This window comes from Bos indicus x Bos taurus, chromosome 14 (genome assembly GCF_003369695.1).
Source record: "Bos indicus x Bos taurus breed Angus x Brahman F1 hybrid chromosome 14, Bos_hybrid_MaternalHap_v2.0, whole genome shotgun sequence".
NCBI classification, from domain to species: Eukaryota; Metazoa; Chordata; class Mammalia; order Artiodactyla; family Bovidae; genus Bos; species Bos indicus x Bos taurus.
The window spans coordinates 6,352,481-6,376,627 of record NC_040089.1 but is presented as its reverse complement, the minus strand read 5'-3'; the positions used below and the strand labels follow the sequence as shown (position 1 = coordinate 6,376,627).

At 42.0% G+C, this 24,147-nt stretch overlaps 1 protein-coding gene across 3 annotated transcripts in view; it reads left to right on the top strand.

Moving 5' to 3' along the window:
* The window catches only part of KHDRBS3 (KH RNA binding domain containing, signal transduction associated 3), a 153,371-nt gene that overhangs the window by 100,358 nt on the left and 28,866 nt on the right, over nt 1-24,147 (top strand). For all 3 annotated transcript variants that reach the window (XM_027560776.1, XM_027560775.1, XM_027560777.1), the window contains exons 6-7: nt 3,059-3,254; nt 22,021-22,103. In XM_027560776.1, the coding sequence (XP_027416577.1) occupies nt 3,059-3,254; nt 22,021-22,103 (279 nt within the window). The remainder of the gene's footprint in view (nt 1-3,058; nt 3,255-22,020; nt 22,104-24,147) is intronic.

The window sequence follows — 24,147 nt, the reverse complement described above, 5'->3', positions numbered from 1 at the left end:
ATTACATTGAAGATTTTTTTAGATATATAATGGAGATAAAAAGATGAGTAAGACTAAAGATATGATGTCTGTCGATACAGTTCAGAGACATTGAAATTTGTTTAAGTTGTTTTGAGTAGGAAATGTGCTAAATACTGTGTGTGCCCTGTGCCATTTTTCCTTCCCCATAACACCAAGAAAAGAGTTCTCACAGCTGAGGAAACTGTCCTGGGAAGTTCAGACCCTTGATGAATTTGAATGTTAACTGGAGGGCAGAGTTGTATAACCACAGGAATCACATTCAGATCTGAATCCAGCGTCCTCATTCTTGACCACCAATTTTACTGCACCAATTTTTATGGCCTAGTACTTAAACATATATATATATATCTAACTTACAATGCTTGAAAAATGGATAGCACAAGTTCCCTAAAGGTGAAAGTCATATATTTTTCTTTTTTTTTTTATGATTTTGACAGTTTTGAGGAATACCAATCAGGTTCTTTGTAAAATGTTCCTTGTTTGGGATTTGTCTAATATTTTTCAGATTAGCCTAGGCTTATTAGTTTGGGGAACAAAAACCACAGGGTAAATAGCTACTTTTATTATATCATATCATGGAAACATACTGTTTGCATGGCTTATCACTGTTAGCCACTTAGCAAGTTTGAGTTATTCATTGCAGTTTACAGGAGAGCAGTTGACTTACGACCTTTGTATCCCAAGACCATGTTTCATGTGCTTCTTAGTTCTGGTTTACTGTTTGCTTGTATGGTTGCTTTTTTTTTATCTTGATCTGGTTGGTTCTTTGGAAACTTTTACAGAGAAATGATGTCACCTGCAAACAAAGTTTTGTTTCTTCCTCCACAATCTTGAAAGTTTTTTTCCTTTTTGTGCCTCATTGAGTTAGGTAGGACTTCTAGTACAATAGGAATGGTAAGGCTGGACATCATGCCTCCTTCCTAATCTTAAGGGGAAGCATTCAGTCTCTCACCATTTGATGTGTCATTAGTTATAGGTTTTTTGTAGGTGTGCTTTTTTAACTTGAGTGAATGTATCTCCATTTGGTGAGATTTTTTAAATCATGAATGACCTTGTATTTTATTGAATGCTGCTTCTTCTTTATATGATCTTAAGATTTTTCTTCTTAAGCCTTCTTGGTGTGATGGATGGATCACATTGATTCTCATTAATGTTGAAGCAACCTTCGATGAAAGTAACTCAGTTGTGTCCAGCTTTTTGCAACCCCATGGACTATACAGTCCATGGAATTCTCCAGGCCAGAATACTGAAGTGGGTAGCCATTCCCTCCTCCAGGGGATCTTCACAACCCAGGGATTGAACCCAGGTCTCCTGCATTGCAGGCAGTTTCTTTACCAGCTGAGCTACCAGTTGAAGCAGGCTTGCATACTTAGAATAAATCTTACTTTATTTTTGAGGATTTTTGCATCTTTGTTCATGGGAGATACTGATTTATAAGTTTTTATTTCCATTTTATAATATCCTTAATGTCTTTTGTTTCTCCTTGGACCACACATCTCTTCCTAGGGAGGTCAGAGACCACCTAGCCCAGCCTTGTCACCCTTCTCAGCCTCTCTGTCTCCCAACACCTTGGCCAGTCGTGACTCCCACAGGTGGACTTAGAAAAAAATATCTTGGGAGACACCTCCTGTGATAGGTCCCTACGAGGGCTCAAGGCCAAGTTGGGGCCGGCCACTTCCATCGTCCCTGGTGGCTCAGGCCAGGCCCAGCCTGTAATGCAGAAGTAATTTTCAGGAGGCATTTCCAAGGACCAGCCACAGGGAATGTGTTGGGAGAAGTTCCCTCTGATTTTACTTCCTGGTAGAGAATGTGGAAGACTGATATAATTTCTTCTCAATATTTGATGGGTTTCGCCAGTGAATCCTCTGGATCTGATGCTTTCTTTTTTGAAAGATTATTATCAATTAAATTTCTTTAATAAACATAAGATTATTTAGTTCTCTTCTTGGTCATTTGTGTATTTCGAGGAATTAGTCCAGTTCATCCAAGTTAACAAATATGTGGGCCTAGAGTTGTTCATAATCTTCCTGTTTTTATCTTTAATGTCCTTGAGGTCAGTAGTGTGACGCCCTCTTTCATTTCTGATATTGTTGTCTTTCCTTGTTTAGCCTGTCTAGATGTTTATTAATTTTATTGATTCTTTCAAAGAGCCAGCTTTTGGTTTCATTAATTTTCTCTGTTGTTTGTGGAATTTGCATTTTCAGCTGTGTATTTACTATCCCAATCAAACTAAAGAAGGAGAGAACTGGTGTACAGGCAGCCCCATCAGCTGCTCGGTTCTTCTTGTTTGCAAGACGTTGTCCACAGGAGGTAGGCCTGGCTGGGCCTGTATTTTCCAGTGGAGTCAAATATCTGTCCTCATTTCTTCATGGGACTTGCACGCTTGCTCAGGTTTTAGCTGCCTCCTTCCTTCTTCTCTTGACTTGAAGTCTCATATTTTATGTTAGAAATACATGAATATGTTGCATTCTTCTTCAGAAAATATATGTTTATTTCACTTAAGAACTATGCTTTCCATCCTATCTAGTAGATATGTTATTTGAGAAAGTCCATTTTATTCCCTCTCTCACGGGATCTGGTGTGTGTTTTGGTCCTGGGTTTGCCGTCTGTGTGTTCTCAGACAGCCTTAAGATCCCTGTGGGGCTCTGTTTTCTTGTCCACAGACGAGCCATAAGGCCCATGTCGCAGTGTTGGAGTGAGGACTGGCTGAGACTCTGGTGGGGTGTGATGGTCCCAGGGGATGCAGCCTCCCCAGATGTCAGCTTCCTGTTCTGGGTCCCAAACAGAAACCGACGCTGGGGCTTCTTTGATGTTACCATGTTTATTTTCACTGGACTAGGTGCCTGAATGATTGAAGTTCCTTTCTTTAGGTAGATAATCTGTTCCTGACTTGCTTTAGTGTTTTCTTTCCATATAGTGTCCTTATTTCTTTTTACAGATTTATGGAACATTGATTTTCATGAGGTATTAGTACATGTGAACACTGGAATGCTGGAGAACACCATGCAAATTGCTAATGTGACCCTCTTGCTTGCAGGGGCAGGGGAGGAGTCTCAGCCCGGCCGGTGGGAGTCGGGGTACCACGGGGGACGCCGGCTTCCAGGGGCGTCCTCTCCACCCGAGGGCCAGTAAGTCGCGGAAGAGGACTGCTCACTCCCAGAGCACGAGGAGTGCCCCCAACTGGGTACAGACCTCCACCGCCGCCCCCGACGCAGGAGACCTATGGAGACTATGTAAGTGAAGGTGCTCTGATGGTCTATGATACAGTATCAGGCGTGGTGACCAGTATCCCTCACCCTGCTTAAATTGAGCTCTTTAGCATTTACTGAGTGCTAAATAAATACTTGGTATCAGAGACACAGAAAGTGTGAAAGAAATAACCTCCTTTGTCAAATAACTATGAAGGTGAATTTTGGTGGTGGGGAGGCTCAAGACTAGGACCAAGGAGACATGCTGTCAGGCCGTCACACAGGCATGTGACATGGTGGTCATCCACTACAGGTTGCCTCTGAGTGATTCAGTCATTTAAAAAAGAATTGCCTGCCTATAACAAGCTGTTTTTACCCTTAAGTGTTTCCTCTTAGACTCTGCTACTGAATATGGATTTTTAGTGGAAATTCTTTTTCAGTGAAGAAAATAAAAGTTCCTAGTTTTTTTTAATTAATGCAAATCAGTTTTTCCGTTTATCATTCAGTAATTCTTTGATACGGTCCACAGACTTACTTAACATAAGAGAAAGAAAATACATCCATGGAAAATGGGCAGCAGGGGGTGGGAGCAGTGGATTCTTTAACAAGAATACAGAACCCCTGGGATTCTTTCTATGACTTTCTATTTTAACATAAAGGAGGAAAATAAGTACTGGATAGATGTGTCATATTAGTCATTAAAGTGTTAATATTAAAGGAAGAGTATATCAAGTGTTGTCAAAGAAAGGGAAGCAGTGCCAGTCCTGCAGTGCCCAGAGCACTAGGTTTTCACGTTTCCCTTAATGGAGGTCTCCTGCTTGGAGCTCAGCACCTCTTTGCACAGTTTCTGGAAGTCTGACGTAATCCCTGGGCCACAGACAACTTCTTCCATGTCATCTGCAGCCACTGGAAAGACCTGAGCCCTTGTCCTGGTCATCCTGAACTTCTGGTAATTCCTTAAGTGTGCTGAGTCCTCTTAGGCTTCCAGAGCTCTGCTTGTGCAGTGGTCTCTGCCTCAAGAGCTCCTCTCTATCCTCTGAGCATTTCCTGTCTGCCCTTGCAGACTTGGGTCAGCTCTTACTGGAGCCTACCTGCTAGGTGTCCCCATAGCCTCCCGGCTGGACTGGGTGCTGGGGGTCAGGGACGAGAGCTTTGCCCCCTCACACTCAGCAGAGAGGGCACACCGGGAGCTCAGTGAAGTATATTTTAAACATAAATCCCACGTGGACAGTTTCACCACCTGGCTATTCAGCTGGGGAAGGACAGGTCTCTGTCTTGTCTCTGTGTTCCTTACAGTTGGACGTGCTCCTGTTTACTCGTCTTCTTACCAAACTGGCAGTTGGGCCTCAGACTCATCCACAAGGGTTGAGTCTTGTGAGGGTAGCAGAGACTGTTGTGAAAGGAAGCAAATGTTGTGAAATTCCTTTGAGGTAGCCTGGTGTCTTCTCTTTTCCACCTCAGCTTCCCTGGAGTTCTCATGGGCTTGGCTGCTGTAGACGTGCTGGGTGGCATCTTCATCATCATCAGGCCGGTGTGTGGATCCTGGCCTCCCTGCGCCAAAAGCATGGGATGAGTCGGGAAAGGACTTAGTTTTGCTGGCTTCACAATCTGCCTGTTTCAGAAAGACCTGGTGCCTTCTTTGCATACATTAATTCATCTTTCCACTCAACGGGGTGGATCGAATTCCCATAGTGTGAACCAGACGCACGTGTTCTGTGTCTCAGTGTTTACTCTAATGGGTCTTGAGAGAAATTAGATGAATACAAGTATAAATTTCTTGAAAGTTTAAAGTTTAGGGGAGCAAAAGGAAGAGAAATTCAAGGCACTTGGTTTTCTAAGCTTAACTCTGCCATTTATTGATAAATGATGAGAAAAGCACTAAAACAATTGATTTGCAAGATATCCTCTTAATAACCCCTGCTCCCATCCACTGCAACAGGGAGGGGATAGTGGCTTCCCCAGAGGAACCCACGTGTCCTTTCAGGAGCAGACAAGGGTGGAGGCTCTGAAGGAGGACGGAGCCTTCATCGGGTGAGCCCACACTCATGCCTGGCTCTCCCCAGACACTCAGTGTAATTCCTGAGCCTGCATTTCCCACCCAGGGCCTGCCTCCTGCAGCCTGACCACAGCGGGGCCTTCAGAGAGCAGAGGGCTACAGTGGTGGTCCTGAATATAACTGGCCATTGGTCTTAACCTTTTGAGATTCTACAGGTTACTCACACTGGCTGCTTAGCTTTGCAGCATGGAAAAGGGAAAAGTATTTTGTTTGTTTGTTTGCTAATTTCTAGGATTTTTGATCGGGTGGGTATGCTACAGAATATCCAACTTAGAAAAGCTGGATTCTGTAACCTCCCAAGTGGTTATTCATTCTTGTGACAAGTGGGAAAGTTGAAAGTGGTCTCCTTAGAATATACTAAAATAATTACTCCATTGATGGAATAATAATAAATTAGACTCTAAATCCCATGAAAGTAGAACCCCCCTGCCCCAACACACACACACCCTGTTCACACCTTTGTATTCTGAGTTCAGTTCAGTCAGTCAGTCGTGACTGAGTCACTCTTTGTGACCCCATGGACTGTAGCACACCAGGCTTCCCTGTCCTTCACTGTCTTCCAGAGCTTGCTCAGACTCATGCCCATCGAGTCAGTGATGCTATCCTACCATCTCATCCTCTGTTGTCACCTTCTCCTCCTGCCTTCAATCTTTCCCTGCACCAGGGTCTTTTCCAGTGAGTCTGTTCTTTGCATTAGGTGGCCAAAGTATTGGAGTTTCAGCTTCAGCATCAGAATATCATTTATATTCTCAACACCTAGTATGATGGCCAGCACATAGTTAGTCCTTAGTTAATATCAATATTCTCAAGACTGAGTTTTTTTTTTAATTGCCAACTGTGGAGGACCCACCCCAAACTCCTCCTGTGTGCTATGTTGATTTTCATCACTTAGCAGTTTATATCTAACTTGTTAGCAGCATTGTGCAGTCTTCACTCAGTATATGTATGTTTCTCAGACAATAGTAGACTTTTCAGGAAAAGCACCATGTATCTTTGTCAGTCTGTAGTCTCACTGGCACATCGTAAGCTCTTAGTGAGTATTTACTGGACTAGACAATGCTGCACAGAGACCTGGTAAGTTTTCCTAATGAAGGTTGCCATTGATCTTTTCCAAGCCAATTGCTCTAATCATCCCATAGGAAGAGTATGATAGCTGGCATTTGGGAAAAGATCATCCCTTCATCATTCTCGTCTTCTAGAGTTAGGAGGGCAATTGCAGATTACAGAGGTGGAAGGCTGATTCTGTATAACTCCTGAAAATCATAGAATCACGTATTATAAATCTGATCTGAGTGTAAGAATGAACTTTCAAGAAGGATGTAACATTTAATGAGAAACTGCTGTCCATGAGGTACCATCTTACATGTTGTGCCATCTTGTTCTCACAGCCACTCAGAGGTATTGTGGTCCTGTTGTGAGAACTTAAGGTGTGGGGAGTTGTATCTTTTCCCAAGTCACAGGGTGGAGAGAGGGCACAGACGGGGATCCACGACTCAGGGCCTGTGTTCTGTCTTGAGCAGCTGGTGCTGGATTGAGACCAGGCTCTACGAGCTGGCAGGGTCAGGTCCGCTCATCTTTCAGGAAAGTGCCGCAGGCCCCACATACTGCTCCCCTCGGAGGTGCAGTGAGGGAGATCAGGTCACTCTGTGGTCCCTTCAGTGTAATCATTCTCTGGTTATAAGCTGCCTTAAGTAGGGCAATGGAAACTGAAGCCCATTAAGACGGACGGGATGGGGTTAGGACTTAAAAAAAAAAATAAGGCATTATCATATGTATTGGCAAAAAATTGAACCGGCATTTTCACTTTAGGAATTTCTGAGCATCTGTATCTCTAAAAAAGGCTTGTCATTCCTTTAGAACTCAAAAATGTAATTTTTAATGATTTACTTGAAATATGTTTGTGGTAACAAATCTTTTTGTATAGAACTTGCTGGTTATATCTGACCCATTTGGTTTATTTATTTTAATTTTCATTTAACATTTAGTATCTAAGGCCATTATTTCCAGAATAAAAGATGCAAAGAAGTCCTATCAGTTGCCTATTTAAACAAAGAAGAGATGAAACCTGTTCTTTTAATCCTGCCACAAGTGGTGCTTTTTTTGAGAAACTATATATTTCAGTCCTTAGAATACTCAATGTTCTTCAGATTATGTGTACTAAAATGAAGGTATTCCAGTGCAGTATTAGGCCCAAGAAAAACTCAATTTATGATACATGTTGAAATTATTTTTATTAAATAATGACCCATTATAAAAGTGGGCATAATAGTATGCGCACTATAAAAGTGTTTCCTCTTAGCCCAAGCAAGAAAGCCTGGTAATGCAAAAGTTTTTCTTGTTGAAATGTGCCTATTGAAATTCGACTGATTTTTCTCAAAGTGAGTTGGTGAAGATATTTGATTATAATGTCATCTGAGCCAACTGTTCTTCATCAGAGTCACCGTCACAAATATTCCCTGAGCATGTGTCATTGAGAAGAGCCTCTGTTAGCAAATAAATCTGATGGTGAGAACAGTATTATCACTAAAGCATGTAGAACTCACAGTGGCCATGTGAATAGCAGAGGTTAACCATCTCCGTGAACACTGGTCTTCTAAGAATAACTTAAAGGATGCAGTGCAATTCAACATAGTTAGTTTTTTTCCAAAAAGGAAGAAAATGAGTAATGGATGTGTTTTCAACCATTTGAGTATAAATTGGGGCTTTCTGCTCCACTTTTAACTTAGTAAAATCAGACGTAATTACAGTAACTTCTCATCTCTTTTTTGAGGACAAGAAGAATCTTTTTCCCAAAATGACATTGATTCATTATTTATGTCCAAATAATTAAATAAGCGACAAATAATTAGTATAACCCAGAATCTATTCAATGAGAACACTTTAACAATTCAAAATGTTGGTGTCATTACACAAAAGGACATGTTTGATGCTTCCTGGCAGAGTCCAATTTACATATGAATCTCTAAAGCGAAATCCATTTTGATGAATTGCTTTAGGCTCCACATACAAAGAAAGCACAAAGTACAGAGGGCCCTCCATATCTACAGGTTTGGCATCTGTGCGTTCAACCAACTACTAATGGAAAAAAGAATTTTTTTATTTCAGAAATTTTTTAAATTGAAGTAAAACTTGAATTTGCCACATGCAGGCAATACATTGCATTAGGTATTATAAATAATCCAGAGATGATTTAAGGTACAAGGGTGGGGTTGGTAGATATGCAGATACTGTACCATCTTATATAGGAGCTTGAGCACCTGTGGGTTTTGGATCTGAGAGGGTCCTGGAACCAGCCCCTCGTGGCTACTGAGGGCCGACTGTTCCCCAGACAGTCGGTGTGGTCGCTTTATTTACTGTCTCTGAAGTCTTGTGCATTTCCATCCTGTCACCTGACAATCGCTGGTTAGTGGCCACCCCTCTGACTCTCTATAGAGTCCCTTCCTGTTCCTCCCCACAGCACCCACAGCTCGGTGGAGGCTGAGGTGCAGCCCCCAGGGCCCAGGTTGAGGGAACCGAGCGCCCAGGATCGCATGCATCCGTCTTCGTTCCCTGCGTTCACACAGTAGACACGGCTCACTTCCCCATGAGGAACTGAGCTCCAGGTCACCTCCATCACAGCCACTTCAGGGAAGACGCCGGTCCTCCTGCATCTCAGGAAGCATTCTCGTCCACCTCCCGCGTCTAGCTGTGATGATGTCCTCTCAAAGAGCCCGCACCTTCCACACCTAGCAGTCAGCTGTATGTTTTCTCATGTCTGACTTCACACAAACCTTAAATCTGTGTTATTCTTGTTCCTACCACCTCACATATAGTGCTCCCTCAGTAAACGCTGGTTGTTGAGATGGATGGACAGACGGACAGACAGACAATTGTCATTGCCTGAGCTTTGCTTGTGGTCCTTCCCTCCTCCTGGGTCCTTCCCTTAAATAATGTGTTTCTCATATTACTCCTAGTCTATACTTTCTGGCATCTAAAGCCTGATTGATACTACTGCTCGGCCATCCCTGGAGCGTGAGAACTAGTTTATAAATTTAGGAGGATAAAGTTGAGATTCTTTTGAGTGGTGTCTGAGACTTTCTCAACAGCATCTTTTAACCCCCTGCCCTTCCCACGTTATCATTTTAGGTCCATAGATCCCTGCATTGCAGTTCCTTAAACATAGCAGGACTTGAAGTGTGTGGCTTTGTACGTGCTCTTGGTTCCCTTCGAATGCCTTTTCTTGTTCTGTCCCTACCAGTTCTTGTTACTGTTTATTCTTCAGTCTTGAAGCCTTCCTGGTCCTCATCAGGCACAGGAAGCAGCATCCTGGGTGCCCTGAAACCTGCCTCAGAGGCAACTGACTTGTCTTTGTCCCCCATAGGCTGGATTTCTTTAGGGAAGAACTACATCATTTTTTAAAACGTTAGTTTGCCCAGAGCCTATCACGAGGCCTGACATTTTGGAGCTACTAAATAAACATATGAGGACGACTTTTACCAAGGCCAGCTAACTGTCATTCCATGTGTCATGCACGCTGTTAACATACGTCATGAAATAAAGCCAATTGTAGCAAACATTCAGTGAACTAATAAATATGAGAGTGCAGTTTAATTAAAAGAATATTATTCTGAGATGTAAAATACTCAGTTTCTAATTCTCCTTATTGTCTACATCACTATTTTTGTGTAAACTAACCTTCTTAGTTTCTTCATCTGCAAAATGCAGGTGATGGTATTTTACCTGTAAATCAGCAGGATGGACCAGATGCTGTTCTAACCTCTTTTCCAACTTTAAAATTCTGTTAATTGATTGTTTTCTGAAACTGACTTGCTTTCCACTGTCACCCTAAACATGTTCTTTTAATAAGAAACTGTATTTTCATCAAATGGAAATCTTGATACTGAAAAGAGGGTCACAGAATAAGCAAAGCAAGCATTCTAATGAGAGAAATAAACAAAAGGTGAGTGGCTATGAATCTTTTGAATTCTGAAACAAACTTTAAAAAGTAATTTTAAAAATGAAGATCTTTTTTCAAATGCAAGCTCACCTCTCAAGATACATAAACTAAAATTGTCTTAGAAATTTTAATCATATAATTTTTTCCCTCATTTCATTATGATTGCGTCAGCCATCTATTCATAAGTATTTACCGTTCACTAACATCCCTTGCTATCTTAATGTTGTGTGATCAGTCTAAGCTTTTGAGCCTGAGCTGATGGGTTAATCACCTTTAAACATACGTACGGTGGAGCGTTCTCGATGAAGGTATATGAGTTCATCAGACTATGAAAGCTCTTTCAGGTACTTGATATGCTCTGATTACGCAGCTGTATGATGTTTACTGAACAGAATGTGGAATTGTCCTCAAACCACCCCATCTGGCATGGCAGCGCCAGCTTGAGCACAGTGCAGGGTGGCTGGCACGTGAAGGGATTTGCGTGTATGAGAGGAGGAGACATAGGCTCCTCGAAGCTGCAGGGGTATAGGGAGTAGCAGAGCCAGGTCTGTCTGACCATAGCACCCGGCCCTCTTCCCTGCAGACCCTCTGGTCAGGCCCTCTCCATGGACGATTCGATGTGCGGTGGGGCACGCTGCTGCCCCAGGCCCCACAGCGCTGCCAAGTGGAGTCCTCACCCGGACAGTAGGAAAGAAAGGCATCCTGGCCGGCACTGTGCCAGGACAGGCACCTGTCCCATGGCCTGTGGGCTGGAAAAGGGGTGAACTGAGAGTCAATCCCAGGTTCCCTAACCCGGACTCTGAAGCTTTTATTCCCAGTGTTCTAACTTGTGTAATGTTATGACCTATCAAGAAGGAGAAAATAAATGAGGAAAGAGTAGAAGCACCAGAGCTGGCGACCCAGTCATAACTGTGTGTCAGCACCTCCCTAGCCATGGACCTTCCACGTCCATGGCCTGTCTTACTGACTGCAGAAGCTCCCGAGCTTTCTAGATGCTTCTTTGTGAGCTCATCAACTTCAGTCTTCAGGTCAGAAGTTACTGCTTTAATTTATTATATGTTTAGAAGGACAGTACCTGAAGCAGATGGTTTTACTTGGAAACCATCAGAGAAGTACAGAATAGTACTCTTCTGTCTTCTAGTATTTTTCTGATTCAGTAACGACAGAAAAACAGTACCCTTCAACTTCTAGAGTTGATGGAAGAAAAGGAAGCTGCCATTTGTTGGGTATTTACAGAACGTGTTAGTCTGCTGGGCACTGTACCCTATATCATCTTATTTAGTCCTCACTTCATCCCCATGAAGTGATCTCCAGGCAGTTTAGAGAAGATAGCTAAGTTTTCCCAAATCACACTTCTAGTTAGTAATAAAACCCACATGCCCTTACTTCCTCACAAGCACGTTTCTCAGCTCTTTGCATGGATCTATCATATCCAGAAAACACCACCATGAGTTAACACTTCCTAGTGGCATGCCACTGGTCAGGGCAGAGCTGTAATGTAAAGCCGGGCAGTCTGGCTTGAGAGCCACACTCTTAGCCAAGACCCAGTGCTTCCTGGACAAGCCAGTTCCATCTAATTTAAAACTCTGTATTTGCAAACAGAGAAATTATCAAATGAATGGGAAATTATTTCATCACTTCAGATATAAAGGTTGTTACATGAGACTTACTAGAGCAAGCAGTCTATGACTAAGTTACTGGTGTCACTAGTTCTTCTGCAACTAGTATTTCCTCATGGGGCTTCTGACATTGGTCAACCTAACCCAGGTTTGAAGTGTCATAGAGACAGTTTGAATGGGAGAAACCTCACTGTGTTGTGCATGCAGGCCACCCTTTCTGCCTGTCCCTCGATCAGGCTCATTAAAGCTATAGAGGAAGAAACTTGTCTCCAGAAAACACCACATAGACAGTGTCTTTGTCTGTAAAATGGCACCACAGGGAACACTGTTTCTCCATCTGCCCGAAGAATAAACCCTTCTGAAGTTTAGTCAACGAGGAACATCAGTGAAAGCCTTTAGGGAAAAACCAAATATGTCTTTAAAATGTACATGTCATTCTTTAATATAGCTTTTGTTTAAAGACTCAGTGAAGGAACATTCCTCATTCTTCTGAGAGCTCACCTGAAGTTTTAATTATGTGACTAGTCTGGGAGTTTGAGTACAATGAGAGTTGTACTGACGCAAATCTTCCCGTTGCAGTGACTGCTGGTATAATTTTTTGACAGTTAACTAATGTCTAAACTGCTTCAATTATCTTGTTTTCCATAGCGAAAAATTTAATTAAAACAGTGCAGATTGTGAAAAGGTTATTTATGAAAATGCATTTTAAATGTGAATTGAAAAGCCTAGGGACACCTTTTTATTTTAGATAAAAAGATGAAGGTTCTATAATTTTTTTATCTCCATTTTACCAGAAGCAAGAGTAAGTGCAGTGTGCAATTTACTTGAAATGTCTATCAGGTGCTTCACAAGTCTGTCTCTTTCCTAAACTGCTTGAAAAGTTGACCTATTTTAGAAATGCAATACTTTAGGAAATAATTTCAGATTTTAAACTTATGAATATGAAGGGATTTTGTTTTTCCTTCTTACTTTAAGCAAAAACAACCCCAGAAAAGTGCTTTGTTCATGGAGCAGAGGACTCTGAAATGATAGTGTCTCTGAGGCCTGGAAAGCAGATCCTGCCTCCCTAGTGAGGAAGGTTATCTGAGCGAGCACGATGGATGCATCCTAGTCCTCAGGCGGGTCAGTCCTGAGGCACTCGATTAGTCCTCGGTTACAATGGATTTCCTACAGGAACCTGCCATCTTAGTGTTATTGTTTTCTTGAGCCTTTAATCAGCTTGCGTAGAGCTCAGTCCTGCCTGCAAGTAGATGCTAGTCTACAGAGGACCCGTTGAAGCCTCCCACAATCCCCTGTGTGCGCCAGGGGCTCCCTCTCTATTGTTTGGATCCATGTGTGCACATCCTAGTTAGGGTATCACCTTGGAGTGATATGGTCACTCCTTTACTTGTCAGTTTTCCCATTATTTTAAGCTGATGATAGGGCCATGCCTTTTTATCCACAGAGCCCCTCATCAAGTGAGTAATCAGTGTTTGATTTCTTGACATGGGAACAAAGCACAGTGACTCTTCAGGATAAGAACACCTGCAGTTGACTTACATGAGTATTTAGGGGGACATCTAGAGGTATCCTCATAGTGCGACATTATCTGGGGGAGTTCATCAGGGTACAGGGTCTGACCCTCAGTATGGAGTCAGGCAGTGTATCACAGTGGTTAAAAGCAAGGTTGGGAACCAGACTGACTAGTTTTAATTCCTTGCTGTGCCTTTAATTGCTGTGTGACCTTAAGCAAGTTGCTTAACTACTTTATACTTCAATTCCTAATCTGTAAATGGAAATATTAGTGCTTATCACATAGGACTGTTAGGAACTATTCAGTGCTATTCACACCCACCAGGAAGATTAAAGTTAAAACAATAAGTGTTAACTGGAATGGGGTGCTGTAGGAATTCTTACGCACTGCTATGGGAATGTCAGTCCATACATCTATGTTGGAAAAGGGTTTGGTGGTTTGGTACCACATGTTAAAGCTAAAAACAGGCCTTCTTCCCAAAGCACAGCGGCTCTGCTCTGGGAACCACAAAAGAGACTCATAAGGCTTATGTAAGAGGTGTGTAGGCAAAACTGAAAAAGCATTTACAACTAGGGTGGATAAGGACGTGATAGTACAGCCATATAGGCAAGCTTTCAGGCCGCGAGAAGGAACCAGTGGTTGCTGCCTGCAGCACAATGGATGGATCTCATGAGCATGAAGCTGATTGAAAGAAACAGGCACAGAGGGGTTGCCACTCTGATTCCATCTTTATGAAGCTCAAAAGCAAGTAAACCTCACCAGCAGTGTTGAAAGTCGGGATGGCGTTCCTTCTGGCGGGAGGTAGTAACTGAGGATGAGCCCAAGGGGAGCGTCCGGGGGCCGAGATGTTCCCTTTCTTGATCTGTGTGCTGATTACACAGCTGTGCTCACTGACCTGTGCACCTGGGGTGTGTGCCTTCGTATGGCTTACATTATACATGAATAAAAAGTTGAAAACATGATCAGTTTGTGTATTAAAAACATTGTACTAGACAGACCAGATACTCTTGTTTATAACAGAACAGCACGTCTTTCATCAAGCAGATTTGTTCAAGCTGAACAAACCTCGAGCACATCTGGTCCCTCTACTATTAGACTAGATGATAATCTGAAGGTTTCTGGGTAAGTCTACAAACTGAGCAAGGAGTAATCGTAATACTAACCGTATGAAATTCTGACAGGGATGTTTTCATTGTGGAGCAACCTCTGCACTATGAATCAGGCATACGTCTTGGTGGGTCAGGAGCCCTTTCCCCTTCCAGCATGGGATCGGAGGCACCTGGGGCCTCTCTCCTGGCCAGTCAAGCCATGACCCGTGGAAGAATGAGAGAACTCATGTAAACCCTTCCCTACCAGTCAGTCACCATTCAGGAAGTGTTTACTGAAGTCTTTCTTGTACCAGGCCCTGGGGACACTGGTAGACAAGGTCAGTGAAGCCCCTGTTCTCAGGGAGACTGCATTTCTAGTGGACGATATGGGTAATAATCAGATACATTGGATATTTGATAGGAATTGGGGTTCCTCGTCTGAATAGCAGAACATAGAAAATGACATGCATGATTATTTCCTTAGCTTTGTGGGGGTGGTACCAACAACCGCTGCTCTGCTTAGGAGAGTAGTGAGCCCACTTCATACACAGTGGACGCTGTGGGCAGCGGGCTTCACACTCTGGTGGAACCCTGGTTGAGAAAGGCTGTGAGGGCGTCTCCCAGTTCCTGCAGAGGTAGCTGAGAAGCTGAATTGAGCCTCAGAAGAAATCCAGAGTTTGAGAGGGTTAAGTAGTTGGAGTCCACGGCCCCCCAAGTTTGGGTGTAGGAGGCTGATAAATCCCCTCAACTTTGAATGGGAACCCAGAAAAGCTGTCCTCCCAGAGGAAGGCTGCTTGTCGTCATGGCCCTGTGTGGGGTGCGGTGAAGCTGGGACTGCGATTCCTCCTGTCCTGTGCCAAGAGCAAGTGTAATTCTCTCTAGAGAAACACAACAGTGTGGGCCTTCAGGTATTTCTCTCGTTCTTCATATATAATTGCAATTAATCAAAAATTACAGGCACACAAGATGAGGAACCAGTAAAAACAGACCATAATAGATTCATAAAGCAGACACAAACTTTATGTTCTTTATAATCATGGAATTGAAAAGATAAAATTGATGATTTAAGCAGAGAATTGGAAAATATAGAAAACAGATACTCTAGAATTGAAAAATATAAAGAATAATGAGATAGTTTTAGTTCCAGGTTAGACTCAGATAAGGGAAGAAATAGTGTATTGGAAGTTAAATCAGTGAAATAGATAAAAACCTGGACAGCCCTGAAGATCGCATGAGGCACCAGAGCCTCCAGTGGCGCCTCACTTGAAGCCCCAAAGGCCCCCTGAGACATGGCTCCTGCGCTTCCCTCCCTGGCTCACCCCACATTGACCTTTCCATCTGCCCTTCCTTCTGCTGGAAGTACCAGTAGCACCACCAGCAAAATCAAAAATCCACATAAGCGGCTTCTCACTTCTTTCGCATTTGTAGTCTTTTCTGTGAGGACTCCTGGCCCCTCTCCGAGATCTCCAGCATCCCCGCTCTCTCCCTGTGTCCCTGAGGACTGAGGTGTGTTATGTTCCCCTCTGGAATGGAAGCTGCCTGAGGACAGAGGTGCTTGTTTTATTCTGTTTGTTCAATACAGTCTCCCCAAGGGCTCAGAGCAGTAGGCATTCAACAGATGTCAGCCTCCCGGGGAAAATGGAAAAACCCACATAAAAATCCTTAGCAGAGGTACATAATGTGGGCTTAATAAAATTGAGTTACCCCCCTTTCTCATCTTTGTGGGATATTTGGTTTAATTTTCTATTTACAGTTTTCTCTTTGCTTTGTGGAATTTCTGAGTTAACCTCTTTGTTATTTTCTGTATTATATTACATTGTATTCCTTGTCAAATCTAAATAAATCTAGCTCTATCTCAGTGAGAGACAAACAGAGGAGGGAAGACATTCTATGAATAATTGATGGAGACCTGTTTTTGAAAGCTGTGGCCAGATGTGGATAGAATTACAACTACTCTTGGTCAGCCACTCTTCTATCTAAAAATCACAGCAGTAGTTAATACTCGTGTTTGCAGAGTCAAGATGTAGACATCACAGTTTAGACAATATTTTAAGAATTTATCACATTCACCAAAAGAAAGCTACCTGGTTGGTAGCTCTGATGTTTCTCTGGCCTAATAGCTTGAGAGTGTTAACAGGAATTAGTCGTCAGTAAACTGGAACCAGGTTTATTGGACAAGAGCTGTGCCAGACAGCCTTCATGTATATTTCTTGGGTTAGTTTCTCCCCAACCCCTGGAAACAGCCAGGGGATGAATTAAGATTGCAAAATTGAGGTGGACATATGTATACCTGTGGCAGATTCATTTTGATATATGGCAAAACCAATACAATATTGTAAAGTTAAATAAAATAAAATTTAAAAAAATAAATAAAAAGTAAAAAAAAAAAACATAAATAAAAATAAAATAAAACTAAATTGGGATGAAAATTATGAAGTTAAAAAAAAAAAAAATTGAGGTGGAAGGAGGGCAGGTGATGGCCTAAAGCCACACAGCCAGATCAGAGGCAGAGCTGGGGTCAAAACACAGGTGTCAGACTCCAGAGACTGTGGTGAGGGGGTGTGCGAGTCTGGAAGTGTGTAATGTATTCCTCACAGCCATAGATCAACACGTGGGGGTACAGCTTGATTGTTGAATTAATGATGTCTTATTTAAATGATTATAGGGGACAGATTCTTATTTAGAGTTGTTGTTAAAATTGTGATTTTTGTCCTTAATTAAAAAATAACTTGGCTATGTGATGTGTTCACGGTCATTGGTGATACTCAACAAGGATATTACTATTATTCAGAACTTCAGCAAAAATGAATTTTTCAAAAGACTATTCTTAGCTAATGTGTGTGTTTGATAAACTCAAAATAATCATAAGCCTAAATTTAAATCTTTTAACACTGTTTTATATGAAAACTTTGTACATTTTGAAATGACCAGGTTTCACCCTAATTATAGTGAAGTGGTGTATAGTTAGCATAATTGTCTCCTTTTGAAAGGACCCAGAACCTAAACATGATTTTTAAATCACTTTTGTAAATTCTCTGTTTAAAATGGTTTTTCCCATCTTAAATTTTATGCTTGATTTTACTTGTGACAGAAATAGAATTAAATAGGTCATGCTGTTTCCTTTATCCTAGAACATCTTTTCTCTTCAAAGTAAGATTTCTTGGTATCAGGTCGTATGTCTGTGGTTTTCAGGTTGGGAATGGCAGATGAATGATCTTTACCTGTGTTAGAACATGTTTTGGCTACTGTGGCCCCCCTGACGCCTACCTAGTGTCCAGGTCGCCCTGTCAGCTCCATTTAGACGTCTTCCTTATCAAAGATGAAAGTGCAGGAGTGGATCTTGACAAGTCTCTTGAATGCTGCAAGAATGTTTATCAATATACTTTTATTTCTTGTCCCTCTTTGTTCACTTAAAAAAAAAATTATTTACTCTCGGTTTTCTGGGTCTGTGTTGCTGCGCTTGGGCTTTCTCTAGTTGCGGCTAGTCGGGACTCCTCTCTGGTTGTGGCGTGTGGGCTTCTTGCAGTCGCTTCTCTCGTGTGGAACACAGGCTCCAGGGCCCATGGGCTTAGTAGTTACAGCTTTGAGCTCCTTCCTCATTTTAACCATTTGTTGATCCTTTGCTGGCTGACCACTCCGCTGTTTCTCAGCCAATGATCTCATCTCTGTCTTGCAATAAAATAGCAGGTATCAACAAGAATCCACTCCACTCCCTCCCAGAAGCCACATTTATCCATGTTCACACTCATTTGTCTTCCTTTTGTTGGTTACAATCTGCTTCATGCTTTCCCTGTATTTTTCAAGTCCTGTCCATTGAACAAATAATGCTTGTAATGGAAGAGGCTACACAACCATGGACAAATCCAGCTGTGAAATCATCATGAAAGAAATCTTGTGAGAGTTGCATTTTTAATCTTTTTAAATCATCAATGTTAAATACGGAAGTCAATTATTCCATGACCTAAACAATTTGAAAATTCAAATAAACTAACACTGTATTAGGGCTTCCCTGGTGGGTCAGATAGTAAAGAATCAGCCTACAATGTGGAAGACCCAGGTTCAGTCCCTGGGTCAAGTAGGTCCCCTGATGAAGGGAATGGCAACCCACTCTAGTATTCTTGCCTGGAGAATCCCATGGATGGAGGAGCCTGGCAGGCTATAGTCCATGGGGTTGGAAAGAATCAGACATGACTGAGTGACTGACACACACACAGCCTTGTATTAATACTATCTCAGAATAATTGAGCAAGGAATGAATGACATAACTAAGTTTAAAATAGTCTGTTACTTTACATTTCAGTTAAGAAAATTGTAGTCATTTACAGGAGTTTAAAGAATCTTGATTCTTTAAATAAGCATAGAATTCTGCGTGGTTGAAGCCATTTTCTTTTAGAGCTGCTAACGGATTACTGAAGCAGCAGTAAGCTCTACATTTTGCCAAACCACACACTCAAGGCAGTGACCTAGTTGCACGTCCAGTCCTCCAGATTGATTCCTCCTCCATTCCCACAGCATTTCCGGAGAGATTCCTGAGGTGCAAAATCTAAACCCACACCCAGTACCTTGGCCACACGTGGTCTGTATATGGGCATCTCAGGCTCATTGCTCCCCACCTGCATTTGCAGCACAGCATGCCCCCCTGACCCTGGATGAGAAGGGGTCTTATGACTGTACCTCCATTGTTTTGCACCTGCTGTTCATTCTGCCTGATTTTTAATAAATCTTCCCAGCTGCTTTTGCTTTTCTCTGCTTTCATCACTCTGGGACACTTAATTCCCCTCTGCCTTTTGGGTTGTTCTGTGCTACCCCGATGCTTCCCTTTGCCACAACAGCTGGCGTGTTGCCTGATGGTTCTCTCTTTAGTCACCTGTCACCTCTGCCAGAGTCCTCACTAGACCAGGACACACCTTTCCTCTCTGGTGTCCAGCAGGAGTGCCGGCCACAGGGAGGAGGTAGTGTTGTTGGGTTGTTTTGGGGTTTTGATTTTTTTTATGTAGTAAAAATTACTTTTTTTGTTGTTAAGAATGATAGTTGCTTTCTTAACTTCTGAATTTATTAATTCACCAGAATTGTAATATCTCATTTTGCTACTTAAAACTAAAATCATCTCAATTTTTGTTTTGTAGTTGGTTTGAATCTTATCTGATATGTTTCTCCTCCTTGCATTGGTCACTGCAAGAGCATAGCTATATTAGCAACTCACTTTCAGCTACTGCAGGAGACATTGTGGTTTTCCAGTATGTTCCCAGGATATTTTTGACTTTTATTCTTCCTCTGCCATTATTTAATGAGTATTCCTTTTATATTTATCTGTTTTCAAAATTCTGAACACATACCTCTTCAATAAATACTCAATTTCTCCTTTGTGAATAAACATTAAAAAATCTCAGGTGATCATGTACAAATTGTATAAGCCTACTCCTACAAAGACAGTGTCATCCCTATGAATTAATATTTGTCTCACACAATTAAATGCATTATAATTTAACTTGCTATTTAGATAGTTTTGCTTTTCTAAATTAAATTGAGTTATGGTATTTAGATGCTTCTTCAAAGAGAATAACCACAGTCATCACTTTAAAATCTTGTCTAAAATCAGTGACAATAAAACACAGAAGCCCATCTGTCTCCAGATCTTTTCTCTTACCCCTTGACCACATTTCTCCACTCCAAGAGATCTGCGGTAATCATTAAATTGATTATCATTGATAATACTGATGTTCTAAAAATAGTTAGATTATATCCTGGCTCTTTTAAATGTTAACTAAATATCAGTAAATGCAAAGTCACTGTAATTGATTACCCCCAGAAACTTAGAAGTCAGTTGTTGAGCAGGATTCACACTTCCATGGATATAAATGTCATTGAGCAGCAGTTTGATCTTACAGAATGATCATTTCTTTGGACGTTTTTCACTTCCAAAATAGCTTTGAAATAACCATCGTGTACTTGTTATCACATCTGCACAGTGTCTCAGAATGTCCCTGTAGAACCAGGAGGACGGCTTTAGCTCTTGTTGCATTGTCTTTCTGTTGTTAAGCTATGACCGTTCTTCATCGGTTCAGTCTATTCTGATGCTCGACCATTATCAGATGTATGATTTGCAAATATTTTCTCCCACACTGTGGATTGTCTTTTCACTTTCTTCCTAATGTCGTTTAACAGAGAAGTTTTTAATTTTGATGGAGTCTGCATTTTTTGGTTATTTTGCTTTTGTTAGCCTCTCTAAGAAACTAATAACTAAGATGACAAAGACTGACTGCTCTTGAACCTCACTAGTGAAATTTTCATTTGAGTTATACTTTGCACTTCAGGAATTTCTTTGGACTCATTTCTGTACTAATATTCTCTATTTTGGTGAGGCATTGTTCTCATACCCTTCTTTAGTTTTTTCCATGCAGTCTATCTTTTAGTTCCTTGAATTCATCTCAGATAACTGATCTATGTCTAGCAAGTGCACTGTCTCAGTTTCTGCAGGGACAGTTTCTATTGACTACTTTTTTCCTTGTTTACGGACTGTACTTTTGCATTTCTCTGTACATTGCATATTGTCGTTTGTTTAAAACTAGATGTTTAATAAATAATATTTCCATGTGGGAATCAAATTCTCCGCATTTTGGGCTGGGACTTTAGTTACTTTTCCAAACTTACATTGTGAAGTCGGTATTTATCCTGCATTGCCAGGGAAGTGTCTTCTCTGTTACCATGGTGCTCAGCTGATGACTGGACGGAGGTTTTATCAAATGGTTAGAAACTAAGTCCCTCATCTTTGCCAAGAGTCTGTGAGTACATGTTGGAATATCTCTTCCACACTCAGCCAGGCAGTTTACAACTAACTCTGGCTTAGCCTTGACTTTCCTTCTTACGCTGAACCTCAAGGTCAGCCAGAGGAGAGCGCTCAGGACCTTCTCAGGTCTGTCCTGGGCAGCTATATGACACGGTATCTAACTCCAGAACTATGGCAGAGCCTTGCAAAGCCCCAGTGGATCTCGCGTTCCTCTACTTTTCCTTGTAGCCTGGTGTTCGCACCAGTTTTCCTCCACACCTCAAGTGGCTGAGATCATAAACAGTTGCCCCTAGTTATTTTCTCAGAGATCCTCAGGGAGAAGGCCTTGTGCCCTGGATGAGCTCCAAGTCCTCTGGGAATGGGGTTTGGAAGGCACTCCACCCTGCCTGCCCCCTCCAGTGGCCTCAGGCCTGCTGCTTTCCTGCCTGATTGATTTGGGCTCCTACAGAGCTGGGGTCAGGGATGGGAACAGAACAGGTTTAAAACATCAGAGCTCACCGTTCTTTCCAAGATGCAGCCAATTTTTAAAAATAAATGCTCCCTAGATCTCTGTAAGCCTGTGGTTAATTTCCAGAGTTCTAAAAATGTTCATTCTGACAGTTTTTGCCAGTTTCTCTTTGCTTTTTCAGAGGGAATTTTTGGAGGTTCTTACTCTGTCATTTTCACTGATACGAAAATTTTATATTTTTCTTTACATTATAATTAGATATAGAGTTCAATGGTAGCTGAATTAATAAAGATTCAGTGAAAGCAGAATGCTGCTTTCTTTCCAGAAACTTCTCTGAACTTTTTGTCCTTCTGTTGTATTTTAGGACTATGATGATGGATATGGCACTGCTTATGATGAACAGAGTTATGATTCCTATGATAACAGCTATAGCGCCCCAACCCAAAGGTAAGTGTCACTCTTTCTGAACAGACTCCATAGCAGACGCTTGTGCTGTCCACATTTTATACCCTCTGGGAACAGGATGACGATTGGCCAGTGAGGATGATCTGACTTGGCCTTTGTTTTGTTTTAAGCGGAGAAACTCTGTCTGTCCTACCAACTAGCATGTATTACACTCAAATTTACTGTAGTGCTAAAGCAATGCGTCTTGGAAAATACAATTCGAAACTTTTATTTTCTCTAAAAATTTAGCTTAAGCATTCAGTACATTCTAAGGAAGAACAGTGTGTGCCAGGTCTGTGGCTCTCGAGTCCAGAGGCTCCAGAGTATCTTAGAAGCGTGTGACTTTCCTGCTTCATCAGCGCAGGGGATGGGAATGGCGGAAGTTTTATTCAGTGTTCATAAATCATTTCTGCTTCTTAGCAACAGTGCTCTTGTTTTCTAACAACTTCAGATTCCATTTGTGAAAAATGAGTTAGTTCTGATTCATTTTCTGAAGAAGTGTTCACTTAGAAATGAGTGTTATCAGGGGGGAACACAGCTTTAAAATCATGGCATAGTAGACTTTGATGTTCATTAGTATATGAAATCTGTGTGTTCTGTTCAGAATCTTTTCCTAAATCCTGAGAAGCCTCTTGCTTTATGCTTAAAACTCTAAGTGGAAGACAAAGATAGACATACACAAGCCAAAATGCTGGCTGTATCAAGCATAAATTTCAATAAATATGGACTCCATGGGTTTTTTGATGAAGCATAAATTCACTCCTGAAGTCATGTGGGGCAAGGCAAGCTTTAAGCAGATCGGCATTTGGGTCCTGAGGTGGGCAGAGATATACTTTCTTCTCATTTTGTTCATGCCAGGTTTTTCTCCAGTATAGTGTGTCACAAGTAAGTGGCCTTTAAGCTTTGACTCCCAGCTGGTCCTCTTTCCAGGAAGCCTCGTGCATGGTGTTTGTACCCGTGAAGGTCTGGGCACACCTGGAGTGACTCGCACACAGTAAACAGCAGACAAGACTCTTTCCCCTCAGTGTCCGGCAGTTTTATGTTCCCATTATATAGATGAAGAAAAGCGCAGAGCATAAGTTTAAGTAATTAGTCAAGAATCATACATGGAGTACAACCCTTTACTCACACGTCTCGTTTAATCTGAATGGCAGCACAGGAGTTAACACGTCTGTCATATGGATGATGAAACCGAGGTTCAGAGAAGTAAATAGCTAATGCAGAGTGTGAAGCAGACTTGGAGAGCTTGAAGTCTGCCCGTATTAAACTGTGATAACATAGTAATATGATTGATCACAGGCGTTCATTCCTGTGGTCATTTATTCAGCCAGTATGTATTAAATGTCCACTACATGTTTTAAATGTAGGCACTGTGCTCAATGTTGGATTACAAAGATTATTGAGACAGAGACCCTCTCCTTGGAAAGTTCACAGGCTAGAATTAAATATAAATATTTAAAAGGAGTGTAAAATGGTAACCACATGAGAGTTTGAGAGAAAATAGTGCTAAGACAATGCTGGAGTCTGATTGGGAACACAGGGGGCATTTCACTAAGAAAGTGAAGGGCTAGTAGGAGTCATGAAGGTACAGACACCAGAGGACATTGCCCAAAGCCAGGCACAGAGCGTGTTGTCTGGGCTCCATGGTGTGATGCACAGGAGAGAAGAGGTGGGAGAGGGGTGACCGTGTCCTCCCAGGTTTGGGGTGCAGGCTCCAGACCATCAGCAGCACTAGGGAGCCGCCGACGAGGTGCCGGCTAGGGAGTGGTGTGTTCACACTTGGGTTTGGAGAATTAACCAAAAGGCCGTGTAGAGGCCAGGTTAGCAGATGGTGAGCCTGGAGGCAGAGACCAGTTAGATGGCACCTTATATATTATAAGCCCTTTAAACATCAAGGAACACTCACTTTAAAGGAACATCTTACCGATAGCCCAGCCACCTTCTTGGTCATGATCTTTTCAGCGCTACAACTCATCTTACTTGAAGGACTGCAGAGAACTGTGTGAGAATTGCACGTTCTGGAAAATGCAGAAATCGCTGTTGGTCA